This window comes from Tetrao urogallus, assembly GCF_951394365.1.
Source record: "Tetrao urogallus genome assembly, chromosome: 5".
Classification (NCBI taxonomy): Eukaryota; Metazoa; Chordata; class Aves; order Galliformes; family Phasianidae; genus Tetrao; species Tetrao urogallus.
The window spans coordinates 53,319,608-53,336,221 of record NC_136818.1 but is presented as its reverse complement, the minus strand read 5'-3'; the positions used below and the strand labels follow the sequence as shown (position 1 = coordinate 53,336,221).

General features: G+C 43.4%; 1 protein-coding gene across 2 annotated transcripts in view; it reads left to right on the top strand.

Moving 5' to 3' along the window:
* Positions 1-16,614, top strand: part of SH3PXD2A (SH3 and PX domains 2A) — a gene marked incomplete at both ends in the record, with an annotated part of 225,476 nt that overhangs the window by 203,355 nt on the left and 5,507 nt on the right. For both annotated transcript variants that reach the window (XM_079536101.1, XM_079536100.1), the window contains 2 exons: positions 642-725; positions 11,407-11,524. In XM_079536101.1, coding sequence (XP_079392227.1) covers positions 642-725; positions 11,407-11,524 — 202 coding nt within the window. The remainder of the gene's footprint in view (positions 1-641; positions 726-11,406; positions 11,525-16,614) is intronic.

Below are 16,614 nucleotides of genomic sequence, written 5' to 3'. Positions count from 1 at the left end.
TATTTCCTTATATTTTTAATCAGTATGTTAGAAGTTGTTTGAATCATGAACATTATCTGTGGCAGTACTTATGAGTCATATGTTGCAATCAAGGAGACGTCAGTCTCCACTTAACAGCACTCAGGAACTGAATTCAAGTGTGCTCACGTATGAGAAGCCATATTCTTTGTTTTTCTACCTGGATTTTTTTTTTTTTAAATGATAATTTGCTTAGAGAGGGTTAAGAGCTCTGGTTTTGACTGTTGCATGGAATGGACTGAATTCTTCAAAGAGCCTTCAGCCTGACTAGGACATGCAACAGTAGTGTGATATTGATCTGACCTGCCACTGCAGTCACCACGGGCAAGTTTTCCTCCGTTGTGCAGTTTGCTTTTGGGTATACATGTGTCTTTTCATATTTTTCTTAAAGCCAATAGCAACAGTAGCAATTTTTGACAGTTCTAGGTGATTTATATTTCTCAGGCTCAAGATTCTAACTTGTTTTACTGTACTATATCAACTAAACCGGTTTCTGCCTCCCACCTGATCTGTTTGTTTAACAAGACTGGTGCTTGTAAATGCCATGTTTTGTTTTTTATTTCTCACCCTCCCACCATTATTTTTTTTTTTCCTTTTATGTTTCCATCCATGTTCCAAACTAGTTTCTAAGCGACGCAAGGCTCACCTGAGGCGCCTGGACCGGCGATGGACGCTGGGCGGGATAGTCAACAGGCAGCAGAGTCGAGGTGAATGAATAGCTTCCTGTGGCAACAGCCCTAAGGGCACACTGAAAACCACGCTGCCGCCTCAGCTTTTGTGCACTTGAGTGCTCCCCAGGGTCTCTCTCCCTCGGTACACTGCTAGAGGGAGGCTGAAGCTTCAGAGTTCTGATGTGTGTGTCATATATGAGAGATTGAGGGTATCTTGGAGCCAGGGTTAGGCACCTCAAAAAGTGAAAGGCAAATAATTATGTGTAATTCTGTAGCGTGACTGCTTGTGCAGACTGGCAGAGTTCACATCTGTTGTGTTTTAAGTTTGAGTGCATCTGTACTCAGTCTTTCCTACCTCCGCAAGTACAAGGGATACGTTCAGGGCTATGAAGAGCCAAAAAAGAATTCCAGAGTGATCAGAGATGACCAAAGAGATCAGAGATGTGTGCTGGAAAATGCTTGGTGTAGTTTCCTCTCTCCCCTGTAAGCAGGGCTTAGTACTGGAGGAAGAGTTCTAGGGAAGTTCTGGGAGCTTCTGGATGTCAGTTCTATTTCTTTGAAATGTCACCACCAGCAGCATCTTTTCAGCTTTGGTCTGGTGGGAGCATGGGGGAAAAATCAGCCTCACTTCATGTTTTGAAGTTGCATTTGGAATCTGATGAGGAATCTTCCAAACCAAGCACTTCTCCAGAGCATGCAACTCATCTTTCTTGGAGTAAAAGTACCACTTTCTGTTTTGTTCTCCACTATCTTGCAGGATCACCCAGGTATTCACTGCACTTTATAAAGGGGGGGGAGGGAACCTGCCTCTTATACCACTGTGTGAGTTTTACTTAACCTTACTGAGAGAATGGAACCAGATATAAGCAAAAAGAAGTTTACCGGCTCCCAGTAAAGAGAAAGTGTACTTCTAAAGTTTCAAACTTACCTTCTCCTGGTTTTGGTGATAGTCCTGTGTGCAGACCCATGAAGATTCCAAGCAACAAGGAACTTCAGTGACTTTTTTTAATCTGTGCTTCAAAGTATCTTTGAGGGAACCACAATAACAGGAGGGGTTGTCTTTCCCTAGGGTAGCTTCACCCTGCATTAACCAATACTGTCTTCATAAGGCAAGATCCTGCCTTAGGCACCAGATACACACCAAAGGTGTCAAAAAACAAACAACAGTAAGCACACATGCTGGCATATAGGGGGGAGAAACAGCTTCTGTACCCAAAGAATTTGGGAGCTACTTATTTTTTTCATATCAAACTCTGCCAGATGCTTCCTGACACTTTAACTAGGAGAACTTTGGGGAATCAGTTTTCTAAGCACTCTGTTTACCAGTTTATATATATATGAATACATATATATAAATATGTGTTTTCTTTCCTATTCATACTGTACTGAAACAAAACTCAAAAAATGTTAAGGCTGCACGGCCACTCCTGTAGCATAGTGTGCTGGTAATACTCAAGGATCTAAGTTGCATTCCCCTCTTTTTCCTCTTCTACTCATCGTCTGTGCATACATCTTTTCCAGCCCTACCCTCTGGCTGGTGTCATGCTGTCTTCCCTGGCAGTCTTCCTCACCACACAGTCTCTTCTACCCTAGCCTTTGTCTTGCTCTGTAAAAATTTCTTCCCTTTTAGGCCCAAACAGTGCTGGGTTTAAAATTGTCTTGGATAATGTGCCTTATCTCAAGCTAGATCATGGCAGCATCTCAAGGACTGAACATCTTCCAAGGAGGATCTGCTTGTATGAGTTCCCTCCGATGCAGTTCAGCTATAGCTGGCCACATTTGCTAAACCTAAGGTGTATGGTGTTATTTGAGATGTGAGATGAGGAAGTTCTTACAGGAACAGGTTGATGGGAAGTAAAGATAGTGCTCTGAGAACCTGGGGACACACTGGAGGTAGGATGCATCTGGTATAGCAGCAGCCTGTTCAAGCATCCATCCGTTCCAAACTGCATTTGGAGAAGTATGAGTCTTTTTGGATGTCCAGCCCACTGCTCTCTAACAGATCATGGTTTACACGAGGTCAGTAGAGACTTGTTTTTTGCTTCTTTCCCTCCCACTCCAGCCCAAAAGGCTTCTAACAAGGCCAAATTTGGGTGGGTTTGCACAGAAATGACAGAATATGTGAACTGTGCGTATGCTGCTGCTAGCCTTCGAGCTCGTGCTCCAAAGCACAGAAGAACATGAGGCTGCACAAATATGAGGCTGCCAAAACTGCTTAATGCAGGGAAAACAGCTTCCCCTCCCCCACTTGGCCTCTTTCTTGGAAATAAATTCAATTAAACATTTTGGCTGAAATTCTTCCCACCCAGCGATATTCTGCTTGAGATGGTCCCAGCTTTTTGAGCGGTTAGCTCTGAGAGTTCACCGGAGTTCAAGGCAAGCTAAAAGGATGCTTCCATTCATTAGTGGTAGTCAGGCATAAATAGAAACTGTTTTACTGTCTAGTTTTGAGATCAAACCACTTAAGCCATAACTGAAGATGGATCTGAAGGCCAGGACTTTGGAGGCAACTTGAGGCTTACTTTGTCTTTTTCCAAAGACCTTTAAAGAGGCTGAGCAACCCCAAGGCTCAGATATCTGGGAGTAATGTTGCTGGGTCTGCAAAGAAGAAAGATGAAAGACAAATTATTGAATATCGTAGTAGTGCTCCTTTTATAAAGCTGGAAAAAAATCTGCAAAGAGAACAGCTGTAGTCTGTTTTTACAAAGAGAAACAGATGACATTTGTTACTGAAGTTTTCTCTTTAAAACCGTCTGTGGTGTGCCCAGATCTAAGAGATTATGTTGGTTTATGTTTCTTGTGTAGTTGCAGAGCTTTTTTTTTTTTTTTTTTTTAAAGTTGAATATTTCTAAATATGGTATATTTTCTAAATGTTGGCCTGTAGTTTTTGAGACCCAGCCTAATACAAATGCTGATTGTGAGGAGAAGCTTGAACATTTGTAATTTTCTTCAGACTGACCCTTGTTGGACCCACAAGGTGCAGAGTTCACATTCTCTTGCACCAGGTGAAATGCTGTTTCTACAGATGCATTTACCTGGAAATTCGCCTAAAAGAGAGCTTGGGATTGTTTATGAGCTCATTTCACAAGAAGTCATTTGTGCTATTAGAGTTTGATTGGGAAAAATGGGGGTTTACATGCTGTTTTATATGCCAGATATTTGCTGTAAGTTACTGCTTCTCTGGGTTTGTGCCCAGCATTCTTATTGGAGCTGGTACAGTGCAGGGGAGTACTTTACATTTATTTGTGCCAACAGTGTAGCAACACACAGACTGTATTTCTGTCAAATGAACCTATTATGTAAGAGTAGCTGCTAGCACAAGAAATAGGCTATTGAATGGAAGAGTTAAAGTTCATGCTTGAAAACTATACGTCTTCCTAGTGCTTGCCCAACTTGTTGGGAGAGTGATGGAGCAGAGGGGAGGCAGCTCGGAAGCCATCAAATTGCTCTTGAGGCTTGAAGCCATCTTCTTGCCCAAGTGCATCTTTCTGCAGCCTATTTGCCAGCTGTGGCAGCCTGACTGCCACTTTCAAGTGCTGAATCAAATTGGCACAGAGCAGTAGATGTAGTTTAGTTTCTTCCTTTTTCCTCCTACCTCCTCCCACCCTTGTACTCCAAGCAAAGTAGTAAATGTTTATTACTTCTTGCTGGTTGAATGTCAAGCATGTGTAATACAGAACTGTTTAGAAGAAATGTCATTATTCTTTTGTGTGTGTGTGTTGGCATGATGCTTCTGCTATTTAAAGGAAAAAAAAAAAAAGAGGGGGCAGGAAGGAATGGGAGAGAGACAAAAGCTGAAGAGCTCCTGTCTGCAGATGGTCACATTTGATAGCTGTGGCTAGTTCTTTTCTCTGCAGAATATTTAGACAAGGAAAGCACAGCCGGTGTTGAGTCGCCGCGTCTCTCTCTGGAGCAGGGAGACTTTTTCCAGAAGCAGGTCTGACAAAGGGGGGAGGGCGAGCAGACTGCTGACTGAGGGGAAAGTATTTTGAAAGAAAATTCTTCTGTGGTTTGGAAGATGTAGGGTTGGGGCTGTTGCATTTTGCTGAGAAATCGTTAATTGGCTAATTTCTAGCCCAGCTCCCCTCTATCCTCCCCCTAACATTTCCAACCAGCCTGGGGTCACAGAAAGTTGGGGGCATGTCCAGGCACCAGCTGAGCAAAGGAAATTGCTCCCTTACTTGGCTCCTGAAGTGCTGTGGATAGCTTGCACGCTTGTTTATGGAGAGAGGAGAGAGCAAACTTCTGAAATCTAGGTGAAGGAGGGGTGTGCATTGCAGGGCATTCAGAACTTGGACACAGAAATGTCTGAGCACTGGCCATTTGCCTGGGAGAGTTGAGACTGATTATGCAGGGCTGGAAATGTGCGTGGTATTTTCACTGCCATAAATGCAAGGTTCCAGTCCCAAATACTTTACAGCCTAAACAAAGAGAATGAGAGCTCATGCATCAAAGGAGCCTGGGCAAGTGGCAATTTGGCATGCATCTTATTACAACCAAAAGGTTTTTCACAGTGGAAAGTGATCCTTATTTGGTATTTTTAAAAGCTTTTAGAGAAGGGCTAAAACTAAGCTTGTTTGGCAAGGCAGGAAGCTGGGGTAGGTGAAGCTTATTTTAGTAAGGATTTGAGAGGTTTGGGGTTATTTGATACCATAGAGGAGGGAGCCTGTTCAGGTTGATGAGGCATCATGGGAAAGGCATGGAGCCGAGCACAGAAAGATGAAAGGATTTGGAGGAGTGGGAAATGGAAAGGGAGGTGAAACAGTCACATGTAGTAGGATATTAAAGCAAGATGGTACCCCTAAGGCTTAAAAATGCAAGGTGGGGCAATTCAATTGGATGCCACACCTGATAGAAAGTGGTTGAAGAACCAGAGTGATTCTGGACAAGAGCAGTGTGCTGGGAAGGGAGCAAAAGAGAGGAGGTGGCTGTGCAAAAGAGACGGAAGGGCCCAAGACCTAGCTGAGGGGAGCAGCAGTGATAGAAGATTTTGAAGATGTTGGGAAAAGGAGCTGTTACCTTGGTGATAGACTAGAAAGAATCTGAAATAACCAGTGCCAAGGGAATTGGGAAGATTGAATAAGGAAGATTTGGAAACTGCTACTGAAGTTCTATGTTACAGCTCTAGCAGTAAAACCAGAGGTCTGCTTTCCTTGACCTGAGTAAGTATAAATCCAGACAACCAGAGGAGGGACCAAGTTCCTTTCTCAAGACACCTCATAACTCTAGTGTGTGTGTGTGAGCACACGTGTAAAATCTGAAGTCTGGGTTTGACAGATGGGATTGGAAGAAACCTTTTAGGCTGTCAAGTTTAGTGCCTTGCTCTTTCTGATAATTAAATAGTTTCTTCAGGAACTGATGTAGCTTCATCTTAGCTGTTCTGAGGTTTTTCCTCTGTCTTAATGGGGCACCTGGTATGGAAAATGCCATATCCAATGTCTAAAATTTCTTTCAGATTCCATTTTCTCCTGTAGACAAAAATACAGCAGATGAAACAAAAGGGAACCTGTTTGGGTGTTTGCTGGTTAAAGGGAGGGTGATGGAGTGAATGCATCTGCTGGATCTTTAATGAGAGGCTCTAGTTCTAGACGAAAAAACACTGTGAAGCATTGTTGTCTTGGTCTGCCGTTACACAAGAATAAGTATCATCTGGCAAGTCCTCCTGAATCATAGCATGATTTAAAAGCAATGTTATAAGTACTTTTAATGCAAAAAGTTGCACTTTATTGAACTGCATCTGAAAATAGGTAGAAAAAGATGCACAGGCACTCTTAAATTTTCCTGGCTTGGTTTTTGGATTGTTTGATGTGAGTTACTTTCACGTTGCTTTCAGCAGTCTCAAACAGGACTCTGATCTCAAAGCTAGGAGAAGCTGCACCATCACCAGCCTGTCATTTGTGTATAGGAAAGGCCTCAGCTCTCAGCTTATATTAATGTTGCTTCCAAGCTCTACTGCCTTTCCTGAGGAGACTTAAGGAAAAAACAGAGTAAAATAGAAGCCTGCCTCTGAGGAGAAGAGAAGGAAGGAGGAGAAAGGCCGATGGGGATGTCAGGTTTTATAGTAACAAGTGGATTCAGCACTGGACTGCCAGAGACTCTGGGAATGCTCCAGGTGGGTGGTGTGGGTCTGGTAGTCCAAAGAGGGCAGAAATTCTTGTTGTGCACGTTTTAAATGTGTCAGTGTCCAGGAGGAGTGAATGGTGTGTAATAATCCTTGCCTTCCAAGCTAAGTGGGTTGCAATTGAATAATGCATGATGTGACAGGCTCATATTGTATCTCTCTGACAAGAAGGCATTGCTTCCTCATGAGTGCCATGCTTAGATCTACAAGAGTAGCTGATTTTCCAGTAGAGGTATCTCCTTCAGTTGAGCTGGAGAAGATACGTTTGACCTGCAAACTAGAAATACAGAAATATAAGGGAAGTTGTCTGAACTATTAACAGATCTCTGTCGCGTACTCAGATCAGAAGTGTCTGCGTGCCGTTTTCAACTGATCCTGAAAGGGAGTCAGACTCTCATCTCTTTATTTCCAGAATGCAGCCCTGTAGCTGGTTTATGTGTTTTGTATCACGCATTAGAGCTAATTCTGCCCACTTGACCTCAACGGTGAAGTTGATGTAATGGAAGCTGCAACTGGGAAATACAAGTTATATTCTTGCTTTTTTTTTTTTTTTTTTTTTTGACTGGTAATTGTTAAGTCAAAACTTGATGAATCAGGATTAAACGCTTGTGAATTCTTTTCAGATCTACGGCACGTAACTTTATTGGTGGGTCTGGGATGGTTCACTGACGTGTATTCTGTACCGTTGCCTGTCACAGTATCTGAACAAAAGCAGTATATTTCAGAATTGCCAGTGTGATTCAGTGCAGCGTCTTGCCACTGGCTGCTGCTCTGCTGATTCTCTCATGAAGCCATTCATCTATGTTAAGTCTTTCCAGTAACTTTACATATCAATCATAAAGTGTTAGATATCTTCTCTTAAAGACTTGTGAATAGTAATCTGATATGTTGAATGCTGCATCAATCCTCTTAAGTGACACAGCTATTGAAAGCTCCACTGCTCCCTCCAGCAAATAATGGTTTATGCGTAACATCCTCTGCCTGGAGACAGTCTCTGAGAAGCAAACCAGAATTACACTTGGGTTGCAAGGGGACCCATGTCTTCAGAGTACTGTTTAAGTTACAAACCTCATGTGTGTTTGTGGTATCCTCTGCACCACTGACAGAAACCAAACGTGTGTAATCTTGGAAACGACCATAATTTTTGCTTTGAAAGCACTTTGCAAGGGGAAATTTTAATGGTGCCTTCCTGTTTTTGATCTGTAAGCTTAAAAATAGAACTGTGAAAGACAAACGTTATTGGGCCCTCTTTTCTGAGTGGATTTTTACCCTCAGAGCTATGATTGTCTTGCTTCATGAGAGAACTTCTCTCTCAGCCTTCCACTTCCATTCAGTCTCTTTTTAATTTCCCCTTCCCTCCCTGCAGGGAGGAATCTCCTGAAGCCTCTCCTCTCGAAGAGGAGTTAGCAGCTACAAGAATGAAGATCTAAGAATGAAGGTGCTCCTGGACAGAAAAAGACAGACTGTGGCAGCTCAGAAAGACCCACCAGTCTCACCTGTGCATCCTAGTGTTATGGCCCCCTGGATGGGATTACACCCGCCCTAGCAATTCCTTGTTTATTTCAGGAGTTGTCCAGTGTCTCTGGTCATTTGGAGCCGCTGACAGGCAATATTGAGTGTGATGCAGGGCAGCAAGATGAGAGCAGTAGGCCACACAGTAACGACAGTACTGGAGGCAGAGTGCTACTTAGGAGCAGTCTCTCCCCATTAAACCTAAGTAATAGTGGGAAGATGAGGAAAGGCTGCAGCTGTGCCAATGGGAGGATGTGGCTTCTCCTTGGTATGGAAATAAATAGGAGGCATTCCTTTTGGAGCAACCTATATAGACTTGAAACAGTGTTTTCAGTAGGGTAGGAAGAGATCTAATGTTCAGAGGGTGATTGCATCCTGGTTTGCGAAGGACCCTGTCCGCAAATTTTGATTTCACTTGCATTTTCAGACTCAGACATGCTGCTGCTGGAGTTGGTGGGTGAACATTGTGGCCATTCCTCAGCCACAAGAGACCATGCTGGAGCAGGAGTTTGGAATACTCTGTTGCAGGTGTGAATGCCTGAGCCATGACTTCCCCTGTCCTCTGCAGAAGGAGGGAAGTTGCATCTCTGGAGGCAGTAGGACTGCTTTGCCTGGCAAGAGGAGCTGGAACTGGCTGAATTGCTGGCTTTAGCTACAGCAGGTGTACATGAGGAAGTAAGTAAGGGAAACAGAGAGACTCCTGCTGTAGCTGTAGTGGCAAAGGGGAGCTTCAACAGCCTCGGTTACAGAGCAGCTTTGGTGTGGGGGAGACCAAGCAGAGCCTTCTTCCAGTACTAAGCAAGCACATGACAGCTCTTTGTAGCTGTCCTAGAAATGTCTCTGGAAGTGTAGTGTTTCTCTGGAGTGTGTTGCAGCTCTGTACCTGAATTTCCTCTTGGCCCTCTCCTCTATCCAGAGATTTTCCAGAGTTCACTGTAGCGCTTGGGGTTTTGTGGGTGATGAAACTGGATGCAAAACTCCACTAGCAGCAATCATTTTAAATAGATTAAGAACAAGTCTGCCTTTACCATGCAGAGCAGGAGCACATAGAAGGAAAACTCTCCCGAGACTTTGAAGCCAGGTTTCATTAGCTGCTTCAGTACTCATCAGACTTATCATCTTATAGCAGAGTACGTCTGTGGGGAAGATGCTGTATCTTGATGCTGATCACAAACTGGAATTCCTTAGCAGTAATAAAGTAATTGCATTAACAGGGAGTAGGAGAGAATATTTTCTTTTTGGAAGCAAAGGTTTTCACAGGTTTTACTCTGTCAGAATTAGCATCCAATGCATTCCATTGAAAGGAGTTGATTTCAGATGTCATTTTACTGAATTTTCTGCCATCGGACAGCCTGCCAACTTTTTTCCCCACTTCTCAGATGTTTCTTACTCTGTCTGAGTAAGGATTTTTCTTTTAATTTTCTATACTTCACCCAGCACCAAGATGTAGTTGAACCACAAAACCCAACAGATGGTTGGGTCTGCTTCTCTTTCTCTAAAAGTGCTTTCAACCTTCTCATAGCTCCCTTGTTCTGCAGTGATCAGGAACTCTGGATTCATTTAATTTCCTGCCTGTGCACAGACAATCCTCCCCCCCCCCCCGTTTGTTCCTGGCCGTGCCTTGTTGTGATTGCCAGCAGAAAGTGCTGGAAAGGCTGTTGGATTGTGTACCTCCGTGATGGCCTTCCCTGCTCTGATGTAGCCACAGAAACTCATACTGTTAAATGCACTGTAGCTTGAGTTCAGTGGAAGAGTTTGGTAATTGTTTTCAATGCCGGCTGTATTTTAAGCTAACAGAGGAGAAGATTGCAGCCTTTCAGTACCTAAAGGGAGCCTACAAACAGGAGGGGAATCAACTCTTTGAAAGGATAGATAACAGCGGGACATGGGGAAATGGTTTTAAGTTGAGGGAGGGAAGATTTAGGTTGGATGTCAGAGGGACGTTCTTCACAGAGAGAGTGGTGAGGTGCTGGAACAGGCTGCCCAGAGAGGTTGTGGATGCCCCGTCCCTGGAGGTGTTCAAGGCCAGGTTGGATGGGGCCCTGGGCAGCCTGGTCTAGTATTACATGGGGAGGTTGGTGGCCCTGCATGTGGCAGGGGGGTTGGAGATTCATGATCTTTGAGGTCCCTTCCAACCCTGGCCATTCTGTGATTCTGTGAAGATTGACTGAGAGCATGATGGAGATGCTGCAGGAGATGACTCCTTGTGGGTGGGCGAAGATTCTGGGATGATGGCTGTTTGCTCTGCTCTTTGGCTTGGGCTCAGCACATCTGCTCACCTCTGCCCAGTCTGGAAAGGTAATAGCTGCTGGAGATGAGTGTTTGGCTCAAAGACCATACTTGAAATCTAGGTTATACTTTTGAAGTATGTCTTGGCTTTCTTCTCCTTTACCACTGCCCCTTGTGTACTTCTCTGGAGTGAGGTCTAGCAAAAGTGTGCTTGCAAACACTTCACAACCCACAATCTCAGGATGCTTTATGGTCTCCTATTAAACACAAAACCCTTCTATTCATAGGTCACTTCTTTAAATGCTGGTTCAAGCTCATTCCTGCCATTTCACACTGCTCTGGAGGTGCAGAGAGAGCAGCGTGATGGGCCAACCCCTCCGTGCTGGGGAGCATCAGTCTCTCTGTGGACCTGGGGCTCAGGTTTCAGTAACACAATGCTTCGTGCAGCCATGTACGTGTTCAAAAGAGCCAACTGGCTGGAGCTCCCGCAGTGACGCTCTGCTGATTTGGCAGCTGGGTTGATTCTGTCAAGTTACAGTATGGGAGTGAAGTCCAGCTACAAATCCTCTCTCTTACCCACTCGAGGAACATGGGGAGGGGAGAGGGAAGCTCTCACGGGACTTTGTGTCATTATTGGCATGGAAATGCTTTGTGATTATCAGCAGCAGGGTAGTGGCAAGGGGCTGATTATCTATCATGTCGTCAGCGTAAATAATCAGTGGGCCCCTGAGCTGGGCTCCGCCTTTTGCAATGGCTCCACGTAATCACTGCATAACAGTTTAAAAGCAAGCAGAACAGAAAAACAGCTGGACTAATTCTGATCCTAACTGATGTTGCCTTTTCTCCCTTCACCAGAAGAGAAATATGTCACTATTCAGCCGTACGCCAGCCAGGGGAAGGATGAGATTGGGTTCGAAAAAGGGGTCACCGTGGAGGTCATCCAAAAGAACCTGGAAGGATGGTGGTACATCAGGTAAAGAAGCTGTGCTGCCAGGGTTCCACAGGGCCTGTGGCAATGAACTTCTCTGATTGTTTACTTAACGTTAGCACTTAACTAATTCTGTAGCTGGGCAAGCAAACCCAGATTATCCATACTGCATCTTGAAGAAACGTAAAGAAAAGGCAAAGACAATGTGATGTTGATTAACGAAATACTACAGTGTGTGCAAAAGCTGTAGACTATTCTAGTGGGGAAATTCCTTAACCTGTGGAAATTTTTTCCTTCAAGTTAAAAGCCCATATCTGAGTTATGACAGTCCTGACAAGTCCTGTTGCGTGTGATTTTAATATTTCCAGTGTAAGTTTTTCTGCAGTATGTTTAAATCATTTATAGCAATGCTGAAAGGCTGATTGTGGTCTGCTGAGCTGTTTGGGGTAGACAGTGCTGTTTTCAGGGACAAAAGATCAATTTTCTGGCTATTGCTCTTCATAAAATTTACTGACGCTTCAGGTAATTCGTCTGACTTCTGCTTATCAGACTGGGCCTTCAGGAATGTGTTCCAAGGGCAGGTGAAGTTATCATCACGAATCTAACTATGTATTTGAAATAACAGTCATAGAGGCTTAAGCACTTTAAAAGGAGATTTTTTCTGGAAAAATGTTGTTAAATGTATGTTAAGCGTGTCTGAGATAGGGATATAAGGTGTCAGTACTTTGAAAACTTTCTCCATCTAGGCTTACACAGCATGTAGGATTCTGCCTCTTCATAACAATTGCATTGTTCAGGTGTATGGATCTGGTGGTATTGTGACATCTCAGGTCCTTTTAAACAAGAAGTGATACAACAGATACCTTAAAAATGCCAGTTTGTCTCAGGCAATGCAGCACATCTCCTGGAGCCATCTTTCTGTTCAGCATGTAATGATTTTTCCCTTTTCCCTCTTCAAGTTGTAACTTCCTTTTGTTTGAGTTCTGCTTGATTCATTAGCGATGAATGAGGGCTATGAAATTGCTGACCAAAGCAGTGTTGTTGTTTTTCTTGATGTCCTGTAGTTAGAAAATAGATTTTTCTCTTCCATCTAATGCTCCCATAGAGAGAAGAGGCTAATAAAGATAGCAGTGGAGTCAGGGAGGTACTCTAGATAGGAGGCACTCAGAATGCCTGGGTTTGGTCAGGTCACATTTTTTTCTCCTTTAATCATTCTCAGGAGTGGAATCCAAAGTTGCAGCTAGAGGAGCCAACAGCATGTAGACTTTGTGAGGGAAGAAGCAATGCAAGATACCTCCAGTTTATTTTAGTGTTCTTTGAAATGCATCTGCATTACTACCATAGTTTTCCCCTTGCCATGCCAACAGCTCTACAATAAATAGAAATCTCTTTCTTTTCCCTTGCACTGTCCTTTCAACTAGGCACATGGTTTTCTAGGAACTAAAGCACAAGTGTGTGCTTGTCAGGCTCTACAGCAGAAGTGCAATCTGGCATACAGTGATGCTTGCTGAAGTGGCTCCTTCACATTCATCCACTTGAAGGCCACTGGGTTCCACACCCTCTCCATGATAGGCTGGGAATGCAGCACGTCCTTAGCTTTTCTTCTTAAAGAGACGTTTTGGGTTGAGCAGCCTCTGTTTTGTTGAAAGGTGGATTAGCTCTTCCCCATAGGAGTGCATTGGGTGCTTTGATGCCAGTCATCCTCTGCTGCTGTAGTGCACTACTCTGCTCTCTGTCTGGAGATTTATTCAGCTCTTAGAAACTTATTTTTCCACTAGCAACACTTTGAGAAATGTTGATGCAGTGATCCGTCCCTGGCAAGCTGCTTCTTTGCAGCCCAAACCATCTTGAACTTCTTGTGCTATTTATTAGGCTTAAACCCCCATGATACTGTTTGGGACCACTCAGAAAAAAGGTTCCTCATCCTCAACAATTCTGCATTCTGAGCACTGAGTGCCTTACAGGCAGCAACTCCCTCTTCTGCAGTGAGCATGCAGGAAGGTGGGAAGAGGTTGCAGCTGAATCCTGCTGCTTTGTTGTTTGCTGAGCTGGATAGCAGAGCCCTGCATAAATGTCCAGAAATACAAACAAACCCAGCAGCTTGCAAATGGAATCCACCTTAAAGACATTAGCATGTTCCACCTTAAATATGTAATTTCCCCAAATTCCTTGCCATGTGCTGATCCTCATTTCCTGTCCTTTTTTTCTTTTTTTTTCCCTTTTTTCTTTTTTTTTTTTTTTTTTTTTTTCTCCCCCAGTTTGCTTCCCTCTGGAGTAGTTCCAGTGCTCTGGAGCTGGAAAGCAGATGTGACTCTCAGACTCACACAGGCATTTCTGCCTTTATTTTATTTATTTTTTTTTTTTTTAAACATTCCTATGGTTTGAATCCATTTTTTCCTTCACGTAATATAAACGGAGAGTTTTGGAATCACGGGGAACCAAATCACAGCACCTCATTCTATAACCCTCCCATTTCTTTGCTATAGAAGCTGGAGACAATATTGATGTTTTCCTTTACTTTTGTATGTTATGTCTTTTAAAAAAATTGTTTCAAATGTGAGAAATGAAACAAATGCTCTGACATGGATCCTTTGTACTGCTCCACTGAGTTCAGTGGATCTGTGCACTTCCTGATGACGTTAGCACCCATTATTTAAATCTTGCTTTCCGTCATAACCCTCACCTGGAGGTACTCTCATGGTGCCTGTTAGCATTCAGATCACAACACACTAAGCAAAGAATTTGCTATCAGTCTGCTGCTTCAGTTTTGTTATTTGTTCTGAGCCTGAGCCCAAGTGAATGAGGTGCACTTGGGGTGGTAAGTAGCTGCCCCGGAGCTGGGACGGACCTAGGCTGGGGTTTGAGGTATTTCCAGTGGGTTGTGATTATAAATGAAGGAAGGATGTTTGTGATTCAGCTCTTGGACGTGAAGTGAAGGCTGTTACTGGTTCAGGACTTTTCTGAAGCTGGTTGGCATTTGCCTTAGTTCTTGATCTCCCTGTTTTGTAGGTGAGAGTAGTCTTTGAGCTGATGTTTGCAAAAGCGGTTTGAGATTACCCTGTTGTTCAAGAACTAAGGTGTAAGCCTATTTGACATCTTACATAAGCATCATTTTATTTGTGGACATGCAGAAATAAGCTGGCAGTTGCTGGCAGCTACTGCTCAGCATTAACTTCAGATTGAATTTACTGACTCATAGGAAGGAGCAGCTAGCAACAGCCTCTGCCGTGAGGGTACGTTGCCCAGAGTTATGAACTGTCCAGCTATTGCTGCTTCTATTCATTGGGAGAAACTGTGAGATCAGAGGTCTGAAGCAGTGGGATTATATGGGCTGATCCAAACAGCCACACACAGTTGGCAGGAGAACTAACGAGCCAGCACAGAACCTGCCTGTTGCTGCTTCTCTGATCTTAAGCATATTAAGTCACCCACAAACTAAGATGGATGTAGAATATTTTTTCTTGCTGATTTTGCACAATCAAGCTCTGTTAAAATAACCTTTGCAGTGTTCGCTGCAGTTCTCAGTGCACTGGCCAGCCTAGCTTTCTCTTCAAGCTAAAATCTTGGCATTTCCAAATTATGTAATGTTCTCTGTCCTTCCAAAAACAACAACAAACTTACCTAATGCACTGATCTGTAGCTCTGCAGAAGGACCATCTACTGCAAAAGCAGATGGAGCGAAAAGTCTTCAAGACTTAAAAATGGCACTGAGATGCCTCCTCATAATGGGGGGTATGTGTTGCATTGGAACATATGGAAGTCTTTTTTTTTTTTTTTTTCTCTTTCAGCTCAGTTTGTGGTTTGTCTGAAAATCCTCAAAGAGGACAGAATTGTGTAGATCGAAGTCATATCCTGATGCAGTATCAGTAGCTTGTTGTTGCGTATCTGTTAGAAGCCAAATCAAGTCATTATCACTTCATTACTTTTTATTAGTCTCCTTGCTGCAAACAAAGCTCAAAGCTCTTGGGATGTTTTTCTTTGATACCAGAATCCTTGGAAAAACTCATAGCTGAGCTCTGAACAGGGAAGATCCTTATCTTTGCCTTCATGCATGACAGAGAGAAGCTGCTGTAGGAAACAGAAGCATCTCTGTTTTGTGTCCTTGTTGATATAGATGAGAGGGGAGGAAAAAGCAAGCTTTTGAACACAGAGACCCTTGTACTTCTTGCTGTAAGTACAGAAATTGTTTTGTACAGCAGGATACTAACAAAAAGTCTAAGGAAGACAACATACAGTACATGTTCCTGTTTCATCCCTAAAGTCTTGGTGCCCTTCTTGAGTGTCCAAATGTGATGGATGAACCCAGGATATGCCCTGGTGCATTAATCTCACAGTGAACCACAGAATCCTTGCTTTCCGTAACAGTTATGAATCTAATTGAAAACTATTTTATGATATTTCCCCACCCAGCTTCCTCCTCTGCGGTCTGAATTTCTACTTTCGCTGAAGAGCCTTAGAGTCCTACTGTTTTAACCTTTGTATTTCCTGCAGATTTCCTGAGCACCAGGAATTTAATGAGGCCTGCTTTCCCACTTACAGTTCAAGCGCCTGCCTTGGGTATCGTGAGAGATTAAAGAGAGAAGGGCTTCAGTGACTCACGCTGTAGCAAGTTATGCTTTCATTAGGGAAAGCAGAGTTCATCCACATAGTCCTCCCTGGAGTCTGATTGTAATCTGAAATCCCTGCTGAGGTGTTAGGAATGGCAGGAGTTAGAAAAACCATCTTCCCAAAAGCCCAGTTGTGGAAGAATGACTTCAGTTTGAAGTGTAGCATGAGCAGCTCAGTCTGATGCTCCAGGAACACGTACTGGATTCAGGTGTCTTTTCAGATTTCCCAGTTTATTTCTTCAAATAGCCCCTAGCTTGTTTAAGAAAATGAGTCTCCATCAAAGCTGGCTTTATTTTTTTCTAGTCACATTTTTTTCTTGACCTTGCAGTGATGGAGGGAGCTACAGTGGTTCAACAGTCCCGTGTTCTCCATAAAAATAAAAAAGCTGATCAGACAAGACTGGGAGTTATGAGAGGAGGGGAAGTATTCATTATTATAATTACAAGGAGATAGGATTGCACAAGTACCTTTTATAGAGCGCAGGCAGGGGCTCTGTGTGGGGATGAATTTCATTCTTATTTTAACTC